Source organism: Sceloporus undulatus, chromosome 5 (assembly GCF_019175285.1).
Source record: "Sceloporus undulatus isolate JIND9_A2432 ecotype Alabama chromosome 5, SceUnd_v1.1, whole genome shotgun sequence".
NCBI lineage: Eukaryota > Metazoa > Chordata > Lepidosauria > Squamata > Phrynosomatidae > Sceloporus > Sceloporus undulatus.
This window is the reverse complement of record NC_056526.1, coordinates 17,832,350-17,857,309: the sequence shown is the minus strand read 5'-3', so window position 1 is coordinate 17,857,309 and position 24,960 is coordinate 17,832,350. Positions and strand designations below refer to the sequence as shown.

The 24,960-nt window shown below is 39.3% G+C and overlaps 1 protein-coding gene across 2 annotated transcripts; it reads left to right on the top strand.

Annotated features, from left to right (window-relative positions):
* Window positions 1–5,941: 5,941 nt before the first annotated feature.
* On the top strand, window positions 5,942–23,927 carry USP18 (ubiquitin specific peptidase 18). Of its 2 annotated transcripts, none has more exons than XM_042466875.1 (11): window positions 5,942–6,097; window positions 10,899–11,078; window positions 12,540–12,633; window positions 13,709–13,854; window positions 14,132–14,211; window positions 15,072–15,218; window positions 17,068–17,163; window positions 19,097–19,267; window positions 19,698–19,829; window positions 21,350–21,399; window positions 22,462–23,927. In XM_042466875.1, the coding sequence occupies exons 2-11, from the start codon at window positions 10,907–10,909 to the stop codon at window positions 22,514–22,516; spliced, it is 1,143 nt and encodes a 380-aa protein (XP_042322809.1). In that variant the 5' UTR covers window positions 5,942–6,097; window positions 10,899–10,906; the 3' UTR covers window positions 22,517–23,927. The 2 variants fall into 2 exon arrangements, with proteins under 2 accessions (XP_042322809.1, XP_042322808.1); XM_042466874.1 differs by having other exon boundaries at window positions 5,951–6,097; window positions 12,537–12,633.
* The last annotated feature ends 1,033 nt before the right edge of the window (window positions 23,928–24,960 follow it).

Sequence of the window (24,960 nt, the reverse complement as noted above, 5' to 3'; positions counted from 1 at the left end):
AGAAAGTAAACAAAAGCTGAAAGTAAAAAAGAGCAGCTTTTGTCTACTTTCCCTCCACTTTCTGTTCAGATTAACATTAGTTTAACAATGACACTGTGTGAAAATCAACCCACTTTTGCAGTTTTTTCCCTATTTAAACCCCCGTTTTTGGACGGGATTTCCCCCGTGTGATAAACTGCATAGAATAAACCCCTCAGCTCAGACTTCTTTAATCCTACATATACAGTATTTCTTTTGCACCAGGTTCCATTTAGTGGTAGCTTCTAGGAAAAGAGCTGAACCACCATGCTTGAAGTCCAACCATCTCTTTTTAGAGGGTTTTGAAAGTACAGGAAACAGGGGGTGTAGTGAGCATGGTCCAAAGCCAGAAACAGTGTGCCATGAGGGCTGAAGGTGGTAGGGAATCATTGCCAAAAATATACAGAGGGAGCCAAATATGTCATGAAGCTATTTAATGGTCCTACATCAAGAAGAAGACAGTGCTATTGTAGTGAGTGTGTGTGTATCTCTTTGTGTGGGTGAATGCACACAATGGTAGTTGATGGCGGTAGTGAAGTAAATCTGCTTTGGAGCTTAGTCTGAAATGTATAGAAGCTTCTCAAGATGCTGAACACAACCTCCCAAATAGTTTCAGTGCCCTAGACAGTATCCTTAAAGTCCAAACTAAAATCCAAAGCACATTCACTGTCCCACTCATATAGGAGCCACCAGCCACCACAGAGCGTGAATGTCTGGTTTTTTGTTGTTGTTGTTGTTGTTGCACTCAGACAATGATCCTTGGGTAAGGATTTCTGACCTACAAAATTCTTACAATTTTGTGATTCCACAAATGACTTATTTGTAGACCTATTAACAAAGGTCTAGGAATCATATAGCCTCCTCAATATTGCTAGAATACAACTTCTAATATTCCTCACCATTGGCTATGCTGGCTAGGACTGCTAGGAATTACAATCCAGCATTTGATGGCATTGATCATAAAAAGCTATGGAACACTCTCAAAGGATGGGTATGCCAATACACTTGTTAGTTCTGATGAGAAAGTTGTACTCAGGACAAGAGGCCACTATCAGAACAGACCATGGAGAAACAGAATGGTTCCCAATTGGCAAATGAGTCAGACAAGGCTGCATATTATCACCCTACCTGTTTAACTTGTAGGCAGAAAACATAATACAAAAAGCAAGATTAGACTGAGGAGGAGGAATGAAGATAGGAAGGAACATCAACAATCTAAGATATGTGGATGGTACAATATTATTAGCGGAAAACATCAAGGACTTGGAACAATTACTGAGGAAGGTCAAGGAAGAAAGTGCAGAGGCACTCGTGCTGCTGAACATAAAACAAAAATAATGACCTACGTAAATTCAAATTAGACAACGAAGAAATGGAAACATACCTTGGACCAAACATTGTTCAGAATGGAGACCGCAGTTAAGGGATAAGAAGGAGACTAGGAATGGGAAGAGCAGCCATGAAAGAGCTAGAGACGGTCACAAAGAGTAAAGATGTACAATTGAGCACTACAGCTAGAATCATCCAGCCCATGGTATTCCTGATCACTATGTATGGATGAGAGAGCTGGATAGTGAAAAAAATCAGATAAAAAGAAAATCAATGCATTTGGGATGTGATGCTAGAGAAGAGTGCTGAGGATATTGTGGGCAGCTAAAAAGACAAACAAATAGGTCCTTAAACAGGTCTTGTTCTAGGACCTATTTGTTTGCCTTTTTGGCTATCTATGGTATCATGAGCACATTTTTCCAACACTGCATCTCAAATGAGTTGATTTTTTCTTATCTGCTTTTTTCACTGTCCATCTCTCACATCCATACATGGCAATGGCAAATACTATGGCTTGGAAAGCTCTGCCACAACAAACTAACTACACTTCCTAGAATTCCATAGCATTGAGCCATAACAGTCAAAGTGGTATCAAACTGGATTATTTCTCCAGTGCGGTTGCAGCCTCTTTCTCTCAATCTAACCTCTCATCTGATCTTTGTTCCATGTGCCAAAAAAAATAAAAAAATAAAAATAAAAGTTTTCCCTAAGAAACTGACAAATTAAACTTGAGATCTAAGTGATTTACATAAATTGATGGAAATTTATATTAAACAAGTAGAGAGAAGGCTCAGCACCTCAGTTCCTATCGAATCTTGTGCCATCGGCACACTCCCTCCACTCCTTTTAAAAGAAATCTGAAAAGGTAAGAAGTCTGTCGCTGCCCTTTATAAATCTTCCGAAGGCCCACCACAAACCTTCCCTTTTCAACATGGGCAGCTTAGCTTTTATTTTATTTTATTTTATTAAAAAATACACTTTTCTATCTCTCTGCAATATCCTTTTGTTTCTTTAAAACCACCTCCTGCAGGTTGAGCAAAACATTTTGCACAGCCTAAGATGCAAAATTTCTTAGGGCGTGTGCAATACATTTCCACCCCCAATTATTCTTGTTTACATTTACATCCCCAGTTCTTTCCTGATGTGCAGCAACCAAGAAATGAAACTTAAATAAGGAAATGAGGGTGGGTGAGATCTTCTCAGGAGATTGTTTCATATTCCAGCCCTAGATCATTTCCATCAGTCAACAACAGAAGGCCAGCAGAAAGTTAACCTTCATTTGGTCAGGGTCAGATGCCAATCTGACTGGACTAAAACAGTTAGGATGACTGGGCCTGAAGATTAGTCCAGAAATTCATATGGATGCTAATGAACTCTGCCAGTTCTGAAAAACTCAAAGCTGATCTCAGAGAAACAACTGTTCTTGATGTTGTCACTGTATGCTTTCAACTATGGCAATCCTATCCTAGGGTTTTCTAAACAAGATTTATTCAGGGAAGAGTTGCCATTTCCTGAGGCTGAGAGCATGTGACAATAGTACAGGATAAACCCACTTCTAAAAACATAGAATCATAGAAGTGGAACTGGAAGAGACCTCAAGGGTCATCCAGGCCAACCCCCTGCCATGCAGGAAAAGAATCAAAGCACTTCCGACAGATGACCATTCAGCCTCTGTTTAAAAATCTCCAAAGAATCTTGGCAAGGTTTGTTCAGAGGAAGTTTGCCATTGTCTTCTCCTGAGGCTGAGAGAGTGTGACCTACCCAAGGTCACCCAGTGAGTTTCCATGACTGAGCTAGGAATCAAGCCCGGTCTCCAGAGTCATTCGTCATCCAACACTCAAAACACTATGGCACATTGGCTCTTTGACTGAATCTATCCACCGGCAATTGTGGTTTCCGTCTTTTCCTACTGCTTTCCACCTTACGAAGCATTAGCTTTCTAATGAGTCACACTGTTTTATGATATCCCTTAGGTTTAGTTACTTCAGTTATTTTAGCTTCTAGTGAGAATTCATGCTTGATTTTATTTAGCACAACATTCATTAGTCATTCTGGCACTCCATGGTGTCCATAGTTCCCTTCTCTAATGCCACATTTCAAATGAATTGATTTTCCTCCTATCAGCTTTCTTCACTTTCTAGCTTTCACAACCATATATAGAAACTGGAAATACTATGGCATGGGCAATCCTGACTTTGGCATTACATAATGTACTTTTGCACTTGAGGAACTTAATCTAATTCTTTTATAGCTGTGCTTCCAAGTTCCTAGTCTCTATTTTTATTTATGACTGAACCAAGGTATAGAAAATCTTTAAATTATTTCTGTGTCTTCATCATCCACTTTAAAGCTATGCAAATAATCTGTGGTCACAATTTTTGTTATTAATGTAACTGGTTTTGCACTTTCACTCTCTGCTGTTCTCAACATTTGTTACAGGTTTTTGCCTGGAAACCTTGGATGAATCCAGGGAGCAGAATAACATGTAGACAGACCCCTTACCTGCAGGAGGACCAGATGTCCTCCTTTCCCAGGACATGCCCTACATTTCAACTTCTGTCCAGGAGGATTTCCAAAATGTTCTCCATTTTGAGCATGACTAAGAAGCCCATGGAGTAACAGCACCTTTGCTGTTCCCCTTCGACAAAATTGTCTATTTGCAAATAGCTTCGCTGCAAATTGGGGGATAGGATGGATCCTGCTAAATTTTCTTTTCCCCTAGGAGCAGCAGCAGCAGCAGCAGTAGCAGCAGCAGCTAAGATTCACACCCAGAACTCAAGGTTTGCTTGCAAATCCACTGGGTGACCTTGGGCAAGTCACACTCTCTTGATCTCAGGGGAAGATAATGGCAAACCTCCTCTGAACAATTCTTGCCAAGAAAATCCCAGGATAGGTTCCATAAGCAGGTTAGGGTCTCCAGAAGTCAAAAATGACTTGAAGATACAAAACAAAGAAAACATATGTGCCTCATACACACACACACCCCTCCACATTCGCTGGGGTTAGGGGCACAGGACCCCCATGAATGTGGAAAAACTGCAAATAACAAAAACACTATGTTTATTCCCAAGAGAATCTCTAGGAATCTCTAGGCCCCTCCAGTGCAACCCTGTGGTCAACATCTGCCAGACACTGACCATAGAATGGCGCTGGAGGAGCTACAAATGCCTATTGGAGTGCTCTCTCTAGGAATCTCTAGGCTCTTCAGTGCGACTTTTAGTTAAATTTGACTATAGAGTTGTGCTGGAGGACCTAGAGATTTCTATTTTTAAAAAAATAACTTTTATTGAACATACATAACAAAAAAAGTACATACGACTCTAATAAGATCACACACACATAAACACTGACATAACGACACAACACCCTAACCTAACCACCTGTAAAACAAACAATATAAACAATGCCTTCCTTGTTTCCTACGTTTCAGAGTCTTACTATGTATTCTCTATTGTTTTTATATATGTTTCATAATGTTACTTTTGTTTTTTGATTTTTCAACCATTCCATGATAATAATTTGCATTTTAAAACTTTTCATAGTTTATATTCCCGTTTCCTAACTTTCTAAGTCTATTACTATCTATATTCTTTATCCACGTATATAACACAAATATTACTCTTAAATCATATAACACCTATCTGTTGTAACTTAAACTCTTACATTGGTTTTACTTCAAATTATAGAATACTGTATAGTATAAATTCTAGCTTCATACTCTAGATAGACAGCATTGACTTCTTTAATAATTTTACAATTTGTTTCCCTTATATATATTTACATGCTTGTCTCCCTTTGGAAATTAAGTAATTTAATTTCTAGAGATGTCTAGAGAGAACATATTAAATCCGTCAATAATCAAATCCACAAAAGTCAAAGCAGTAAATGTGGAGGGATGAGTGCGCGCACACACACACACACACACTCGTCCCTCCCTCCACATTTGCGGCTTTGACTTTTGCAGATTTGATTATTCACAGATTTGATTAATATGTGAATAGTGAAACTTACTTAACACAAGCTCCAGGGCCAAGCATGGAGGACCTTCCAGGAAAATGGAGGACCTTCCCCACTAAAAGCTTGCGTGTGTATATATGTGCGTGTCTGGTTTGGGTCTTGGACAGTGGTTTTGTTATACACAGGAGACATACATACATACACACACACACACACACACACACATATATATATATAAGCACACACATACAAACATAAGTATATATAATATATAAAACATTTTCCTTGTTTTGTGTCTTAAAGTCGTTTTTTACCTATATATATTTGACTATATATACCGCATAGTGTTTTTAGCTTTGATCTGGTAAGGTCCTAAATTGTGAATCTGAAATGATGAATTTTAAAATGTGGATTGTTTTAATATGTGTGTACCTCTTGTTTGTCTTATTCACTTGATGTGTGTTTTAACTGAAGCACAGCCCAGGACCCAAAGCAGACACACATAGGTACACACACACACAAGCTTTTATTGGGTCTTCTGGTCCCCTAGTCTCCTCCTGGAAGGAACTGCATGCTCTTGGCCCTGGAGTCTGTGTTAAGTTTCACTTTCGCTAGGCGCCTGGGCTTCAGTGGGAAATGAAACCTCGCTCTCTGCTGCTGCCTTTGCTCTTGGCTGCAGCTGCACTGCTCTGCTTTGCTGGGCTCAGAAGGGAAGAAGCAGCCAGGAGGGCTGGAGGCAGAGCCTCTTTGCAGCCAGAGGAGCAAAGCAAACTGGAGTGGATCACCTCTCTTTGTAAGTGCTGCCTCCTTCCCCCCCCCCCCCTCCCCCAACCTGACCTTTTTGGATCCTTTTTTCCTCTCTCTCTCTCTGTTTGGTTCTGAAACTTTGGAGGATCAATTGCACTATTCTCACTTTTTTCTGTCTGTGTGTGTACAGTTGTGTTGTTCTTGTTGTGTGCTTTTTCAAGTCAAGTCCAACTTCTGGCTACTCCTCTCCTGGCTTTTCTTTCTTTCTTTCTTTCTTCTTTTTCTTCTCTTGCCAAGAGTTGTTCAGAGGAGGTTTGCCAGTGTTTTCCCCCTGAGGCTGAGAGAATGTGACCTGTCCAAAGTTTTTCCATGGGGATTTGAACCCTGGTCTCTCTAGAGTGAGTTGACATGGAGTTTCTGGTTTTTTACATGGGGCTATTTTGCCTGGGGCGTTGCAGCCTTGCTTTGTGGTCATTGTTATTCTTTAACTTCCTAGGAAATTTATTTTACTTATTCCTTAACTTCCCAATACATTTATTTTACATATTCTTTTATTTCCCAGTCAATTTATTTTACTTATTCTTTAACTTCCCAATAAATGTTGGGGTATTGAATGCTATCATTATTGCAATCCCTGTTTGTAATAGAAATCTTTTTTAAAGAGATGTTTAGAGGAGGTTTTGCCATTGCCTTCCCTTGAGGCCGAGAGAGTGTGACTTGTCCAAGGTCACCCAGTGGGCTTACATGACTGAGTAGCTGATTTTATTATGTGCTATGGGGCTGTTGTATCATTGCCTTCTTGTCATTTTATAACTTATATCTAATTTCCCAGGAAATGTTGGTTATAATTGTAATTGCAATTTGTAATGAAAGTATTCTTTAAAAGAATTGTTCAGGGGAGGTTGGCCATTGCCTTCCCTTGAGGCTGAGAGAGTGTGACTTGCCCAAGTGGGTCTCCTCACCAAGCAATGGTTACTCCAGTCACTTAATTGGGCTGAGTTTTGCCAGTCTTTTCCTCTATAACATAGCCTACAGCGGCTGGCATTTGTTGGCGGCCTCCCATCCAAACCCTAACCAGAGTTGACCTTGCTTAGCCTCTAAGATCAGAGGGAATCTGGACCTTTTAAATATAATTTTTCATGAGTGGTCCATAAAACGAATCCTCCGCTCCTAAAAGCAAACACCGTTTGTGGATTTAGATGGAGGGAAATTGTTCTCAGAAAGCCAATGTTCTTTTTTTCTTTCTGGGTCTCTGCAGTGAGAGAACCTGTTGCGCATTCCTCACCAAATATGTCAAAATGAAAAGCAAAAAACCTCCTATGCCCATTTACCTGAGAATATAAGTCCCAAGAAGTTTATGCAACTGACTTGCATGTTATGTGTGAATAGGATGGCAGATATAACTAAACCAAATATATAACTTGGTGGAGACCAAATGTGCATATACCATTAGAGATAAAAAGGCACTGCCTAAATACCCCAAAGGCACCAGATTCAGTTTGATCTTGAAAGCTAAGGGACAGCCCTGGATGGTACTTGGATGGGAGGCTGACAATGAATGCCAGGTGCTTTGACTATGTTTTGGAGGGAGGAAATGGCAAAACCACCTCTGAAGTTTTCTTAGAAAGACATAAGCTGATAGGCAATTTGAAGATAACTTTCTGTTTCTTCATCTTCTCTTTCCTCCCAAGAATCTGCCTGTGAGAAAGAACTCAAATTCAGTATGTAATGGAGCTTAGGTGTGTCATTATGTTGTTGCGTGCCTGCAAGTCATTTCCGACTTAGGCCATGCGTGTGACTTCCCCAAGGTCACCCAGTGGGTTTCATGGCTGAGCCAGGATTTGCATCCAGGTCTCCAGAGTTGTAGACCAACACTCAAAACAACTGCATCACACAGGCTCTCATTCTAATCTCAAGAGTATGAAACAGAGATTGAGAAATTTTGTTCAGTATTGTACTATCCATCCCTTCAAATGAAATGTATCCGCTTATGTATCAGACTCAAGTGTCTTTTTATTAATTAAATTATAAATGTTATACAGTACATTGCCCTCAACGCAAAAAGAGTTCATAAAGGAGCAGCCAAAGCAAGTAAGGCAGCTGGTTCCCATATCTGGCCTCATTCCCACTTACAAATAAATTGCTTTGCAATCGAATTGATGGATCGATTTGGCAGCGGAGCGTGGTTCACACTACATTTGCCCCAATGGCATTTTCTTGTTCTAAAATAAAATAAAACAATCCACTTGTGGTTCACATTGACAATTGAGTTGATTCAATTTAAACCATTCCCTGTGGTAGTCTCTCAAAATAACCCACTTGTAGTTCACATTGGCAAATGAATTGGTTAAATTTGAAGTGTTTTCAGTGGGATTTTTTTCCTCTGTCCAACACTGCAATTGCATTTATGTACTTCTGTATGAAGGTCGAAGGGTTGGCGGACACAGGTTGTTAATTTCCGCTTTCCCATCGGCGACCCCTTATCACGTCATAGTAAATCGATTCTAATTCGCATCTTGTTCACACTGACACTGAATTGATTAGTGAATTCAGTTTTTCAAATCCATTCTTGAAATTGATTCCAATCTGTATCTGGTACACACTTGTGCAGAATCAATTTATCCCAAAAGATGTGGAAAAAATCAATGTCAAAAAGATGCAGGTTAAATGGGTCTAGCACATGGCCCCGTTCTCCGAATCGTTTCATCAACAGTTCAAGTCTGAACCAGGGTCATTTAAATTGCTTCAAAGCAATTTGCAAACCGGTTTAAAACGTAGTGGGAATGTGGCCTTAAAATGATAAAATGTTTAAGTGTGCAAACAAGGAAGAAAAATGCATAATCAAAACAAGAAATTAAAGGTTAAATTAAATGCTTTTTGGAAGAAGGCTATGTCTTCTAATTGCATATGAGGATATTGCAAATAGAGGGGAATAATAAAGTGCAATAAAATAAAGCTATTAAATTCTGTAAGAAATACTGATCAATAATTCTCATTAAGATCTATGCCAATTGCTCCATTATATAGTCCAGTTCTGTGCATATAGGCTGATTTTAATGCATCTAACAAGTTATGGTACATAAAATTGCAATTGTCTCTGGAAATATGCTTCCATCTGGGCTTTTATGCTGCAAATCTGGGTCACATTGAAATCAAGAGGAAATTTGCGAGATTGTAAAGTAAGATCAGGCTACGTGGTTTTCATACAAGATACTAAAAGTGCTTTCATGCTGTAAGTTTCATCTTTGGGTGATGTTGATGCAAAGCTTGGAAAAGGGATTTTTCTGGACAAGAGCTCCCAAAAAGTCCCAGCCAGTCTGACAACTCGCTGTGCTGGCTGGGAGTTATAGTCCAAAATAATGTTCCTAAACTCTGTTATGTGGGGTACAACACACAAATGGCTATGTTGGTATATAAATTTCTTGTTAATACTGTATTATATATTGTATAATTTATACCTTGTTGGTGGAATTGTCCAAAATAGAATCAGAGATACAGGAACAGTGTACCCTTGTTATCCACTGGGGTTTGTTTCCAGGACCCCTGTGGATACCAAAATCCATGTATATTCACATTACAGACAATGGCATAATAACATGGTGATCCTTGTATAAAATGGCAAAATCAAGATTTGCTTTTTGGAATTTATACGTGTGTGTGTGTGTGTGTGTGTGTATAAAATCAAACTGTGGATAAAAAATCGTGGATAAGGAGGGCTGACTGTAACTGGAAATTAAGGTTCCAAAATACACTACAGAAATAATCCAATTTGAGACTGCTTTAACTGCCCTGGCTCAATGCTATTGAATTCTTGGAATTGTAGTTTTGTGAGACCTGTATCCTTCTATCAGAGAGCTCTGGTGCCACAATAAACTAAAATTCCCAGCATTGAGCCAGGACAGTTAGAGCAGTCTCAAACTGGATTATTTCTGAAGTGTGTTTTGGACTGTAGTTTGTTTTTCTGATTCATTTTCTGGGAAGGCAGTCTGAATTTGCAGGGTTGGTGGCACATCCTCCGATAGCTAGAAAGAGTGTTCCATTTGTAAATTGACCTGCCACATTTTTTTCTTCCACATTTACTGTGCTATCCAACATCTTTATCGAAGACACCAAGTTAGGAGGGGTAGTTAATACCCCAGAAGACAGGATTAGAATGACTTTAACAGATTAGAGAGCTGGGGTAAAACAAACAAAAATGAATTAAAACTGTAATAAATGTAGGATTCTTGGGCAATAAAAATGAAATGCACATATATATGATGGGTGACGCTTGGCTTGATGGCAGTGCATGCGAAAGGGATCTAGGAGTCTTATTGGACCACAGGCAGAACATGAGATGGCAATATGATGCGGCAGCTAAGGAAGCCAATGCAATTGATATACAGCATGGTATCTTGGAGTTGGGACCCAAGTTTGTTTTGTACACACATAGCCTGAAAATAATTTTATACATAATATTTTTAATATTTTTGTGCATGAAACAAAATTTGTGTACACTGAATGATCAGAAAGATAAGGTGTCACTATCTCAGCCTCCCATGTGGACAATTTTGGATTTTGGAATATTTTGGATTTCAGAATTCCAGCTAAGGGATACTCAACTTGTGTTCGCAGAAGTGTTCGCATCAGGAACTGTTTTAGAGTAACCTTCCTTTCAAGGCCATACAGCAAAAATGACACCACTTTCATTTGATGCTTAGTAACCAGTTTTTATCCATGAAATCAAAAATTATTGGGGGAAGACCATTTTTGATCTAGCAAGAGAAACTTAATTTGAGTGAGTTCCCAAATCAAGTACTTGATTTAGGAATAAAGTAACCATCTTTTTGCCCACTTGTGCTGCACAGTACACTTGATGGGACAAGGCTTTGCACGGCGAAAGAGAATCAAGACACCCAAACTGGACGAATACCAGACTGTGGCAGCTGAGACTGATGAGGAAGAAGAAGAAGAATCTAGAGAGGATGTTAGGGAGAAGTACAACAAGAAGCTCAAAGCTATCTGCGGATTGGCTGACTTAAGAAATGGTATTGCTTTTAACTTTTGCTTTTTGTTTCTTTGCCAATTACAGGGGTGGTCCAGGCACCACTGTCTTCCATTTACCTGCCTGTGTTTTCTCACAACTTCTCCTTTCTGTTTTCTGACCCCAGCAATGTTAAGGAACAAAACAGCATGTAGATGTAGCATACCTTTATGTAGTAGTGCTGTGAATTATTAGTCTGAACATATCCAGCATTACTTCTGCTTTCTTCCATTCAAGTGAGAGGTGAAATTATACAGCTCACAGCCCACATGTGGCCCATTGAAGCCTTTTTTTGCAGCCCTCATCACTTGGGAGAACCCCCTCCCAACCTGAAATGGACAATAGCACTTCTAGAATACTCCAGGGACCTATTCTCCCTTTTAACACTATTTTTCTGCTTGCAGAAGTGCTATACCTGGGGGACCCTAGCCCTCCATCTGTTTTGGACTATACCTTTCATAATCCCTTAGTATTGGGTATGCCAGATGGAACCTCCCAGACATCTAGAGGGCCCAAATTTTCTCATGGTTGATAGCATACCTGATACCCCCACACTACACAGTGAGCCCTCCATATTCAGGGATTTTATTCAGTTTGTCCCTGATCCAATCACTGTCTTGTTAATCCAGAATTAAAACCATAAATCAGAATTGCCCCTTTTGTCAATCCCGTGGGTGTGCAATCAAACTCTTTGTACATTATGTTGGCATTTTAAGTATCCCTTGAAGATACGTAACGGATAAATACCCAACCCACTCATGGTCACTCTGCACATACAGCTGCCACCTATCTGAACTCTGTCCAGCTGTACAGAGCTTTTCCTTCTTGTATCGCCCTCAGATGCTGTCTCAGCCACACTTTGCTTTTGTGGGAATTCCTCTTCAGACTGATAAATATCACTCTCTAAATCCTAAGCCTTCACTATCCAATTTTCGAAACCTCTACTTTGGTAAGCCTTGTATGGCATTTCAGATTTCTTTGATTCATTAAATCTGGAATTCTACCTCAGTTAGTACTTCTATACAGAGGTGGAACAATCCCGTCAGTTACCTACCTTTCTCAGGCCTCCTTTCAAATAAGCAATTCCCCCAACGTTTAAGGAGACACTGATACTGTTGGTGGGGGACCCCCAGTTCCCTGCTTTGGATAACACCAATGTTCTAAATTGTGCCAGAATGCAGCCTGTGTAGGGGATCCAGCAAAGTGATTAATGCACAACGGGGCTGATGTACAATGACTAGGGAGTGCTGATGTGTATTGGACCACTCTTTCTGGTGTCCCATTATGCATCTTTGTAATTCACTGACAGGGTTTCCTAGTATCTCTGTTATGTAGTTAAGTATACATAAAGTAGACCATGATAGAGGATTCTTGCCATTGTGTTTCAATCTTAAATCTATATATTTCTTCTTGTGTTTCACCACCCAATCTGCAAATTTCATATTTTGTCTGTGTTTTTCAGCAGCTGTTGGCTTATACAATATTGGGTTAAGCTGCTGCCTCAATTCCTTGCTGCAAGTTTTCTTCATGAACAGATATTTCACTATGATCCTTCGGAGGTGAGGAAAAATCAGGGAGTCTACTTTTTCATTTCTCACTCAGCCAATGTTCAAAAATTTAGAGTGGAAAGTGAGGTCAGATAGAGACTAATGCACCAGATTTAGAATGGGTAAGTTCAAGTTCAGATCTAGCCTCTCTGTCATGGTCATTTGGTGGCCTTAGGCAAGTTACTCTCAGCCTCAGAGCCTTATCTTATGAAAACAGAAAGTTGAAACAGAGAAGGAGCGTTGCAGTCTCCTCCTTGCTTCTCAACATGCTGCTGTAGCAGTTCTGTTCTCCTTCTCAAGGGAGATGGTTGTAAAAGCATGCCTTTTGCCAAACAGATTTTTTTTCAGTGCAATAAAAACATGCTTTTACAATTGTCTCCATCAGGAAGGGAATGGAAGTGCTACAGCAGCATGCAGAGAGGCATGAAGAAAGCTACTACTCTCCCAGTCTGTTTCAGCTCTCTTTTCACATGTGATAAGGCTCTCAGTCCTTTCACCTGCAGTATGGGGATGCGTAAATAAAAATCCTAAAGCTACAACAGGTTTGTGAACCAGGTCAGCTGTGCATGGTATTATCAGATAGGATGTCACTGCCACCCGTCTACAGTAACTGTTAGGGACAGAATCTGTTATTTGATTGTGATGAGCTGACAATTCCCAACTATGAGCAGGCAACTTGTTCTCCTCTTATTCTGAGATTTATTAATTTAATTTCAGCAATATAATTTAAAGTGAGAGGAGAGTTCTTTTACTGCTTCTATTGTTAAGTAACTGGAAATCAATTTTCACAGATGTAACTGTTAGTCGGTTGCAGCAAAAAACAAGAGTCCTGCAACAAATTTATTATTGCACAAATGTTTATAAAAAAAATTACCCATCTACTTCAGATCACCCAGAAGTCAACCAAGAGATCCAGATCTACTTTTTGCTCATGCTGCTGTACAGTATAGCCAACCAATATGCACTAATAGTCTGATGGCACTGAGACTTTAGATTTCTGTTAGGGCTTAGCTGCAAGTAGGTGTGGATAGGATTATAATCCTGAGTATGAGGTATAAATTATAGTTTCTCCTGTTTTCTGTTGCAGGATCAAAGTGCCTTTTGAAGCAGCAGAGCAAAAAGCGAGTGTCCCTTACCAGATGCTCCTACTCCTGGAGGAGATGCAGCGAGGGAAGCAGAAATCCGTACATCCCCTAGATCTTGCCAAGTGCCTCTCAAAACACAATGTGAGATGTAAGAAGCAACTGAAATGGTTTGTTCACACTGGGAGAGGAAATTCTGTTTTGTAATTGTTCTTTCCCATATGATTTAGACAAAACACTGCAGTGTAGTATTACCAGTAGTTATTGAGTGGTAGAGCAGGACTGGTAAAAATGTGTAGGGAATTTGAAGCTGGGGGAGCACAGTAGTGAAAGTCGGTAAGAATACCAGAATTTGAATAAAGCACTAAGAAGACATAAAAACAATCCATTGTGCTAAATTCAGGTTGTTCTGTCTTTTCCTTCTCTAGTGTTTGTCCTGTATGATGCTGCTCAGCTTCTCTTGATCCTGTGGAACCTAATTAAGGACCAAATCACAAACACAGATCTGGTAAGTGTTCTTGCTATGTTGTATTATCTGAGCTTGCTCCCTTCAGAGAAGTCCAGCTAAAGATAAAGGTTGTTGGGCTGTGTCCAAGAGCGTCAACCAGGCACTTTTGGTTAACCAAAATTAATAAAGCAACCCGGTAATCCTGGATGGCCATTATTTCAAGCACTCACATTGAGGGCATCTGGACAGATGGAGTATGGACTTGTCTACATTAGTTATAAACCCCAAATTCCACCCATGCTCATTGCATGCTTTTTACACTGTACAGGCCCCAAAATCCAAATTGAGTCTGGACTATTTACACAACCGATAGAACTGACTTGGGCTTTGCAGTCCTGTCCTGCTCCAGACTGGAGCGTGGCTTTGGTGTGGCTTCTGGACTCTTAGGACGCATGCATCATTGAAACACCATACCTCCACTGTGACTCGAAGCAGCTTTATTTTGGCTGTCTGTAACAGACCATAGAGTTGGAAGAGACAAGGGCCATCCAGTCCAAACCCCTGCTTGCAGGAACTCCCAATCAAAGCATCATTGACAGATGGCCATCCAGCCTCTGCTTAATGACCTCCAAAGAAGGAGACTCCACCACTATCCAAGGAAGTGTGTTCCAGTGTCAAATAACTCTTACTGTCAGGAAATTCCTCCTAATATCCTATTCTCTGGAGCAGCAGAAAACAAGCTTGCTCCCTCCTTAATATAACACCCTTTCAAATACTTAAACAGGGCTATCATATCACCTCTTAACCACCTCTTCTCCAATCTAAATATTTCCAGCTCCTTAAGTTTCCTCTTCCTAGGGCATGATTTTCATCCACTTCTTGGTTCTTCTCTCTCCTTCCTTCACCCCATTCCCTTTAAGGCTGAAAGTCTCAATCTTCTGTACACCATCCGGCTGAAAGAATGCATAATGTGCCAAGAGTGTTCATGCGAAACAAAGAAGGAGAGCAACATGCTGATGCTTCCCCTCCCCATGTTTGATTTTGATTCTCGAGCATTCAGGAAGTTGGTAAGGTGTATTATTATCTTCCTGGAGTTATTTATTTATTTATTTGTGGTATTTATACCCCGCTCTTCAGCCCTAAAGGCTATCTTCAAAATAAAACTGGAATTATCAGAATGTTGTTGCTGTTTTTTTAAAGCATGCCACTTCTGTTGTTTCAGTGAGTTTTCTGCAAAAGCAAGATGTGCAAAGGGATTGCCTAGACATGTGGCATTCCCATTTTTTGCAAAACACATTTTTAATTTAAAAAGAAATTTTAAAAATCCCCCTTCAGAAGTGATGCCAAACTTAGTGTGGAAACCCAATTGGCATAGCACATGCCAACCTAGAATTCCTGAGCTCAAGCCATCCGCCATCTGATTGGCTGTCCGATTGGCAGTCTACATTACTTTTGGCATCAATAACACCACAAAATTGGTCCCAGGAGTGGCCACCCAAACTCTGATGTATTCAAAAGGAACTAAGGTACAGTCCCTTGTCTGGGAGACTGCAACTGACTGTACAGTCTTATTCTTGTGCTTTGGGAGACTTGTTGTGGCACTGAGCAGAGGTAAGAGCTAACTTTTGGCTCAAGAGAAGGAGGCAGAGATGTGTTCGGATGAGAGCTTAGAAATATTATTTTTCCCTTACTATGACTCCCAGAGTGTTCTTGGCTGGGGGATTTGGGGAATTATTTTAAAAACAAAACACAATTTTTCCAAGCTCTGGTCCAGATGTATTGGTGATTAATTTTAAATATGCATCGTTTTAATATGTGTACACCTTATTTGTCCTTTTAAATTCATCTGTGTTTTAACTGATATGTATTTAATTGATGTTGCTTCTCTGTTAATTGTTGTTGTTCCATGCCTTGATCCATGATGAGAGGCAGCTAAGAAATAATAACAACAACAGAAAAATATCTCCCATTATTCTTATCCAGTATTGGAATTGTAGTCTCACACATCAGGAGGTAACTATGGAATTGTGCAGACCAGCCATTAAAGCCAGCCTGGCGGCGGAGTTGGGGCATGGCAACCACATGATGCACATCCCTACTCCACCCCCATGGCAGAGTGGTGTTGTATGCCGCACTGTATGGCATGCGGTGTCATGGCACTCCTCTGGCGCAGCATCCACATGGCACAGTGCCAGCAGCTATAGCACCCTTTCCAGGAAGTAAAAAGTGTGTTTTTTAAATATTTATTTATAAAACATGTAGACATATAACATACATCATATAACATATATGTACAAATTACAAAACAGAAAACATCAAAAATAGAGCAAAACATATTAGCTTTAGGTTATATATTAGCTATACCATAGATCCTAAACCACCTATTATATCAAGTATCTTATACTTTCTAAGTGGTCTTTACCACTCCTATATATTCATATACATTTGTTTCCTCTCTCTTTGTGCTGATTTCCCTTAGAGGCCAAAGCAAAAAGGTGTGTTTTTTGGCTCCTTTCTGCGCTGCAGGGGTAATACAGTTCGGAGGCTCTGTGCTGCCCCTGTAAACCCTGTGTCTATGCTGCAGCACCCCCATGCTGCAGCACAGACTCACTGCAAAAAAGAGCCGCCTAGAGTGGCTTCTTTTTTGTGACACTGAAAGCAGGAAGGGGTGCCGCCATGACACCACTTCCTGCCAGCGATGTATGGCTGTGGCATCATGGCGGTCTCTATGAATGGGAGGCCGCCATGGTGCCGCTGCCATCACATGCTAGGGTTCCGGAGCGTGTGGTTGCTGTGCACTCTGGAACCCTAATATTGGCAGTGGAATGCCGCTTTTGGCCCATCTGTACCGGACCTGAATTAGAGGGGATTCACGTCTGCCCTTTGCTTGGTATAATCCTTTTTTGCCTTTTCTAGGAAGATTCATTGTGTTCTTTCTTTGCACCTGAACAACTAATGAAAGAAAATGCATTTCACTGTGAAAAATGTGACCGGAAAACACCATGGTTGCGGGTAATTTTGTCTTTTTTTATTGTGGATTGGAAATTCACTTCTTGGAATTTTTTTTGCTGCTTTGACTTTAGGATTAAAGTTACCATATATGCTCAACTTTACATTGATTTCATGCATAAGTTGAGGGCAGGTTTTGGGGCCAAAATTGTGGATTTTGATCTTACCCGTGAATAAATCAAGAGTAAAAAACCTAGGGGCATGTAACAAAGGATGTAAAAGATAAAGCAAAGGAAAACAATTCCAAAGAACTTTTAAAAATTCCAGCAGGCATAACTGTTTATGTTCATCCAAAGCTAGATGGATGAGGAGGGAACTATGGTAAATGATGGCTGGGCAATGTATGGGAGAAGTGACAAGGCACGAGTGGCACTAAGAAAATGTGCCCATGTCGGAAAGAATGAAAAGCAAAGCAAAGAAAATGGCGATTGCATTAGCAGTGATTATAGCCTTTAACTTTAATGTGATAACTTTGCCTGATTTTAACTTAGAAAATTTGACAAACATATACAAATTTCTTATTGAGATCCTTCAAAGCCTGATTCCTCTCAGCACTCCTTTGAGGAGAAGTGCCAAAGAGCTGCTATCTCTGCCATTTTCTTTCCCAGGCATTCAAAAAGGTTAGCAGCAGTATTGTGATGGAGAGAGTAGAAGTAGTCAGTGCTACTTTTAGGTGCTTCCAGGATGGACTAAGCTTTTGCCTTTCGCCACTCTATTCCGAAAAGGGAGTGGCTCCTTTTTTAAAAAATAAAAGTTAACATACAGTACAGTTGGCTATCCATAGCCACAGATTTTTTATCCATGGATTCAAGCATACATGCCTTGAAAATATTCTAAAATATTCAACCCTAGCACGTGATGGCAGTGGCATCATGGTGGCCTCCCATCCATATATAGGTTGTAAGCCACCCCGAATGTTGTAAGCCTCCCCGATTGCGATTTGTAGAGGGGCAAGATATAAATACATTTTATTTTTATTATTATTAAATTACAAAAACCAAATCTTGATTTTGCCATTCTATATAGGGGCCACTATTTTACTATCCATTGTATTTAATGGGACTTGAACATCCATGGACTGGTATCCACATGGAGTCCTGGAACCAAACCCCAGGGGATACCAAGGGCCCAGTCTACTTACATTGACTTACATTGGTAAGTCAGCCTAGGGTTTTTGGGCCAATTTTTGGATTAAAATTTTTAGACTTATACATGAGTATATACAGTACTCACTGTTGGAACCTCTCTTGTTGCAGCAACTCCACTGACTGCAAGTCCATTTTCCAGCACAATTCAAAGCGCTGGTGATGACTGATAAAGCCCTATACAGCTTAGGTCCAGTTTATTTGAAGGTGTAGATCTCAATTTGGAGAGGCCCTTTTCTCTGTCTCATCACTTTCTCAGGCTAGTTTTGTGGGAATAACGGAAAGGACCTTCTGATGGCTGCTCCCAGACTTTTGAACTCCCTCCCTAAGGTATTTTTTAAAGTCTGTATATAGTGTTTTAATACATTTTAGTGTTTTTAACTTTATAAATGGTTTTTAAAATCTCTCTACATTATTATTTTTTTTTGTATAGGTTTTAATTTGTATCATTTGTAAATGTTGCTAGCCACCTTGAGTCTCAGTATTGGGTGAAAGGCAGAATATAAATTATTGTTATTTATTTATTTATTTATTTATTTATTTATTTATTTAATAAGCTGCCTTTGTCCTAAATTGGACCCAAGGCAGCTGACAAAAGATACTTTTAAAAAAAGTACTATTTTTAAATATTTAAACATCATATCAATATAACAAGTTAAAAATATAAAATCATTAAAAACATACTAAGCTAAAAACGATTAGAAATGTACAAAAGTAAACACCAATAAAAAGCCTCCCTGTGTGCAGTTACATATTTTGCTTTCTAATATTTGTACATGGTGATTTTGCAGAGTATGAAAGTCACATATCTGCCACAAACACTCACCGTTCATCTGAAGCGGTTCTGCTGCAATGAAAACTATCGGACGCAGAAGATCAACAGCTTCTTATCCTTCCCGCAAAGTCTGGATTTCAGCCAGATCTTGACCCCAGAACAGTATTGTCTGGATTCCCAAGAAAAGGTGAGATACTTTTCTGCATCATCTTTTGCTCTGGTCTTAGAAGATATGATGAAATGTGCTTAGCATTGGTCATAGGAAGCTACTGAACACTTGATGTGGAGAATGTATCACAGTCTAGCACATGTTATGTCTCTGGGCTACACGAGTCTCAAAGTCTAATCTACTCTTACATCTTACCTTGCTACTTAAGTCAAAGTCACCAGTAAAAGCTGCCTTTTCTTTGCTGTGTGGTATGTAACCCTTCAAGGAGCAACATTTACTGAGGGAAGGTTTGCAAAGAACTGAGGAGTATCAGCTTTAGATAACAAAGGATCAGGGGCAGTGATGGTTTGATATTAATAGCGATTACTTTTGATATCAAGCAGGTAGAATGAAGTTTTGCATTTGGGTAGTGCTTCCACTAAAAATTTCTCTATGTGGCTCTTTCTAGGATGATGGGCTGTATGATCTTTTTGCTGTTGTTGCACATTCGGGATCGGCTAATTTTGGTCATTACTGTGCCTATGTTTGGAGTCTCACAGAACTCAAATGGTATTGTTTCAATGATTCCAGTGTCTGTCAGGTAAGCACACTAGACTTACAAGGTAAGAAACGTATCCTTGATTTCCCTGATACTTCTTGAATAAAGCAGGATCTGAGAGCTAAGCAAAAGTTTTGTACCACACTGGACATCTTTCAGTGGATATGGTGCCAGTCGCCCCCAAATCCATTCTGTGTTCCCTACTAGAAATATTGGAAATGTGATGGTAGAAATGTGGAAAAAATGTTTTTATCTTTTCAGCCTTGGAGAAGAAATGTTTTCTTAAAAAAGTAAAAGCATGCAGGATTCAACAACATTGACCATCAGTTTGATTCCATGTCACAGTGATATAATTTAAAAGTGCATGTGCATATGCAAGTGCCAAAGATTTTTCTAATACAAAATTAACATCTTGTAACACATCCAACCAAAAGGGGATAATTATTGAACATACGATACCCATATCACGTGGCTCAAGGAAGCATTATCTGTATTACATTGTCAACATTTAATTCAAGTGGACATTTTCTTTCTAAATAGACCTAGTGGTGTCCACTTGACACAGGTATAGTTCCTCCACCCCTATATCTTTTAGAAGATTGAATCATGTCTAAGTCTGGTTGGATTTTCTGGAATTTGCCATATTGTCACCTAGGCTCCCAAAGTTGCAAAACCAAGTCTTATATGATAGTCAGATCAGTGTCCGTATCCCCTTTAAGTGTGGGTCTAGCAGCAAAAATAGCAGAAGAGTGAGTTGCAGCTTTATATTAATATTTTAGTCTTGTAACACAAATACAGTAATAAACTTGCTGCCCTCAATGGGATACTTTTTATAGACCTAGAACAGCCAAAGCACACTTCTTATATTAAGAATTCACCTCTTAGAACTGTAGCAAAGCAATCCAGTTCCTCTCTTGGAATGTATGTTTACACCATTTCTACATGAGCATTTCTTTGGGTATTAGATACGTCACACCCCAGCTATTGCTTTGTGTAGCAGCAATAGCCAGGAGGTGGACTAACTTTACTGAGAGCAAAACCTTTGTTGTCCCCACAGTAATATAATACAGTCTTTATTTACATTGGCACAAATCAGAGTGCAAATCATTGCTGCAAATCTGAGTTCAGTTTAGCATAGTCAAGGGTGATGAATGCTGGGATCTGTGGTCCAAAAACATGTAAACAGAGAACAGATAATCATCTCTCAGGGTTTAGGGGTAGGGGTAGATTTCTGCACAGGCAGGGAAATGGATTAAATGGCTCCTTCAGAGTTTGTGATTTTATGCTTTGGAGAGCTGTTTGATTCCCACACCTAGCTTAGTTTCAGTTGTAATTGACAGTAGACCCATTGAAGTCATTTGGGACTTAGTTATGACTGACTGAAATCTCCTTAATATCAATTGGTGTGGTCTTAGTATGGTCTACTCTAAGTAAATCAAGATTCAGCTCTGTAAGGAAAAAAGTGTAATATTTGTTCTATGAATTGTCATATTTTCAACACTGGGTATGGTTGAGACTGAATAAATCTCACGAGCATGCTACTTTTGCATTACACATTATAGGTATCCTGGGATGATATCAAATGCACCTACGGAAGAGCATCTGTCCGTTGGTAAGTGGGGAATATCTAAGTTTTCTCCTAATTCTACTAGAAGAACCAGAGTGATGATGGAAGTAGAGGAACTAGGACTATTGTTGGCTATGTGGAAAAAATAATAAATTGCTTTAGATTTGCTTTGATGAAGCTTGATGATGTTAAAACTATAACTACAGCAAGTTAAATACAAGTTGAATATCCTTTTTCTAGAATTTTGAAATTTTCCAAAATCCAAAATTGTCCACATGGGTAGCTGAGGTAGTGACCCCTCTTTGCTTTTTGATGATTCAGTTTATACAAGCTTTGCTTCATACAGAAAATTATTTAAAAATACTGTGTTTAAAAGTACCTTCAGGCTATGTGCAAACAGTGTATATGAAACATAAATGAATTTTATGTTTAGATATGGGCCTCATTTCCAAGATACATCATTAAGTATATGCAAATATTCCAAAATCTAAAAAACTCCAAAATCCAAAACACGTCTGGTCCCAAGCATTTTGGATAAGGGAGACTCAACCTGTAGTAAAGACAGCATAACAATTATGTAAGAGACTGAAGCTAAGCTCCATGCTGTGTTAAATACATAGTATGTAGTTTAGGATCATATTCTTCTTTATGTTTCTGTAATGGTGCACAGCTGGGAAGATTTAAGTCAGAGATAGAAATTGTGTGGCCCTCCAGATGTTTTCAGACTACAACTCCCAGTAGCCTTGCAACTCACACCCTGGTGAGTGGTAAGGAGCACTGGGAGTTGCAGTCTAGTAATGTATGGGGTGGGGGGGGGCTGGATGATTCCCATCCTGAGTTTAATCCTCTGTTACCACTTGGAGCAGAAGGTGAAAGAAAATACAACCCCCAGCCCTTACTGGCACTTGTGTTCAGTGTTCCTCATCCAGATTGGAATTGTGCATACTTACTTATTTATCAGAACAAAGCGCTGAGCTAAATGGAATTAATGTTTTGCTTGAGATAAAAAGGGCTTCTTTTGCGCCTATGCTTGCTGAGGACTAATTCCACTTTAGCCAATAACCTATAATGACATGCTGTCTTTCCTCTCCTCTTTTCTCCTTGTAGGGGTGAAACAGCCTACCTCCTGGTTTACATGAAAAAGAGTTGCAAGCAGCTCTAATCAGATCCATGAACTTTCTGAGCAACTGGAGAGAGGTCCTAGACATGATCAAAATAATGACATTTCCTATAATATCAGTGGAGGAGAGCTCAAGTGATAAATGAACAGAAGGCACCAAGAAGGAAGGCTTTTGAAAAAGAGGATTAGAAGAATTGTATGATCTACAGACAGGGTTTCTTTTAAAAATATGCATTTTTCTGGATCCTTCGAAAAGTGAGAGAAAGAAGAATGGAGGACCTTAAAAGAAGATCTTTACAGCCTTGGAATATTGTGTAGTCCTATTTCCAGGAGAAAATCATTTTGAAAACAACCACAGCTAACTAGTATAAGGAGGCTAAATTAGTATTTTCTGCACAACACAAGGAAGCAATATGTAGCAGTGTGAATCTGGGGCAAATGAAATTCTATACCTCAAATTGCTTTCTCTAAGCCAAAACTCTAATATTAAGGGGATATAACTTTATAGTGTTGTAACTCTCATAACGTCCATCTCTTCCCCTAAAGAGATCTGGGAATTGCAATGTGATGATGCTCAGAATTATTAAGAAATCCTACCATTTTTATTTCCAGGACTCCCTGTAAACCAGTTTGTTTGCAGCATAAAAATATCCTTCCTGTCATCATTCCATTCTACCTTGTCTGTCACTTTAAAGCAGGAGTAGAAACCAGGTAGCTGCCCAGATGTTACTTGACTCCTTGCATTTTTTTTAGTATTGGCTGTGCTGGCTAGGACTGTTGACACTTGCAAATCATCTGGAGCGCTAAGTGATTCCCAACACTACTATAAAGCAGAACTTTCTCGTGAAGGTAGAGGGGAAGGCCATATCTTTCCCAATGGAAGCATTGCTCGCAGAATCCCCCAATCAATAGACCTGTTCAGTCAATTGTTAAATAATGAGTCAACATATAAGTAAATATCATTGACTGAATGGTCTACTCTGCTCAGGATTAACCACAGGATTTAGGTTTCTGTCTCCAATTTGGACACACCATGGAAAGGGTACAACTGCAGCCATGCATATGAATACCAACCCAATATGATACAGTATTTGCTCACATGATATAATAATACCAAGAACCATTAAGATTTTATAATTTTGTTGCAGTCACTGTCAATTTAGATTATTGTTTGATGTAGACAATTAGTGAAATGGTGTGGGGTGTGTGCATTGTGAAAAAAGATGCTCAGTCCAATCTTGCAGAGCGTTACATACCTTTAAAAGCAAACTCAGTGGACTTAAATGTGTGCAGTACAACATAGAAAACCATACAATCAGTTATACAATGGACCTTTGTTATACGCTGGGGTTTGGTTCCAAGATTCCCCTTGTATAACAAAATCCGTGGATGCTCAAGTCCCATTAAATATAATGACATAGCAAAATTGTGTCCCTTATAAAAAATGGAAAATCAAGGTTTGATATTTGAAATTTATACTTTTTAATACACAGATTTTTTTATACACAGATTCAAGCAAACTGTGTATGCTTGAATCTGTGTATAAAAAATCCGAGTATAAGAAGGGCCGACTATCTTGTAATGAAGCACCTGATGGGATAATAACCAATATTTTATTTTACCAGTATATAGTAAGAGCTGCATAGATTCTCTTGGTCTATTTGTTTTCTTTTAATTTCAGTTTATAAATGTGCAGAATATGGTTGTGGGTATCCATCCATATGAAAAAAAAACCCTTCACATTATTATTTATGTAAAACAGCTGACATTGTTAATTAGTACATATTTTATTTAATATAAAATGATTATACAGTAATTTAAATTATTGAGAAACAGACACTTTGTTGTTATATTACTTTGTTGACATTGAAAACTTGTTATTTTAGGAAAGCTTGGCACACCTGACCAACAGCCAAGCAAAATGCCTTTAAAACATTGCCAGGTTACAAGTTATCTAAAACTCTTCAGCACAGATGGTGTGCTTTTCTTGCTATCTTGTAAGAAAGTGTCCCAGCCGTGGTATATTTTTTCCAAAATGTCAAATAAATCTAATATACTTTATATTTTACATGTTGAATTTTTATATCCCACCTTTCCTCCAATAAATTCAAGAAGGTGGATATAGCTCTCTTCTGCTCCTCTCCTCATAACAACCCTGTGGAGTAGATCAGGTGGAAAGAAAATGACTGCCCAAGGTCACCCAGTGAATTTAATGGTTCGGTGGGAGCCAGAACCTAGATCTGAACATGCCAGCCACAGTTGCAGGTGAAATGTCAGGAATAAATTTTTCTAGAATGCAACCGCACATCCCCCAAAAACCCCCCACAGAAAACTATGGATGCTGGCCGTGAAATCCTTTGACTTCATATTTTCTATATGTTTGCATTGTATAGGAGTCAGCATGGTGTAGTGATTGGCGTGCTGGACTAGGACCTTGGGAAACAACTTGGCCATGGAAACTCGCTGGGTGACAATGGGCAAGTCAC

What these genes read in the sequence shown, in the direction of transcription:
- USP18 (XM_042466874.1), top strand. Translation starts at nt 10,907, where the DNA reads ATGGGACAAGGCTTTGCACGGCGAAAGAGAATCAAGACACCCAAACTG. An exon ending in TTCACTATGATCCTTCGGAG is followed by an intron (nt 12,634 to 13,708) that starts GTGAGGAAAAAT and finishes TTTCTGTTGCAG; the next exon opens with GATCAAAGTGCCTTTTGAAG. An exon ending in ATGATTCCAGTGTCTGTCAG is followed by an intron (nt 19,830 to 21,349) that starts GTAAGCACACTA and finishes TACACATTATAG; the next exon opens with GTATCCTGGGATGATATCAA.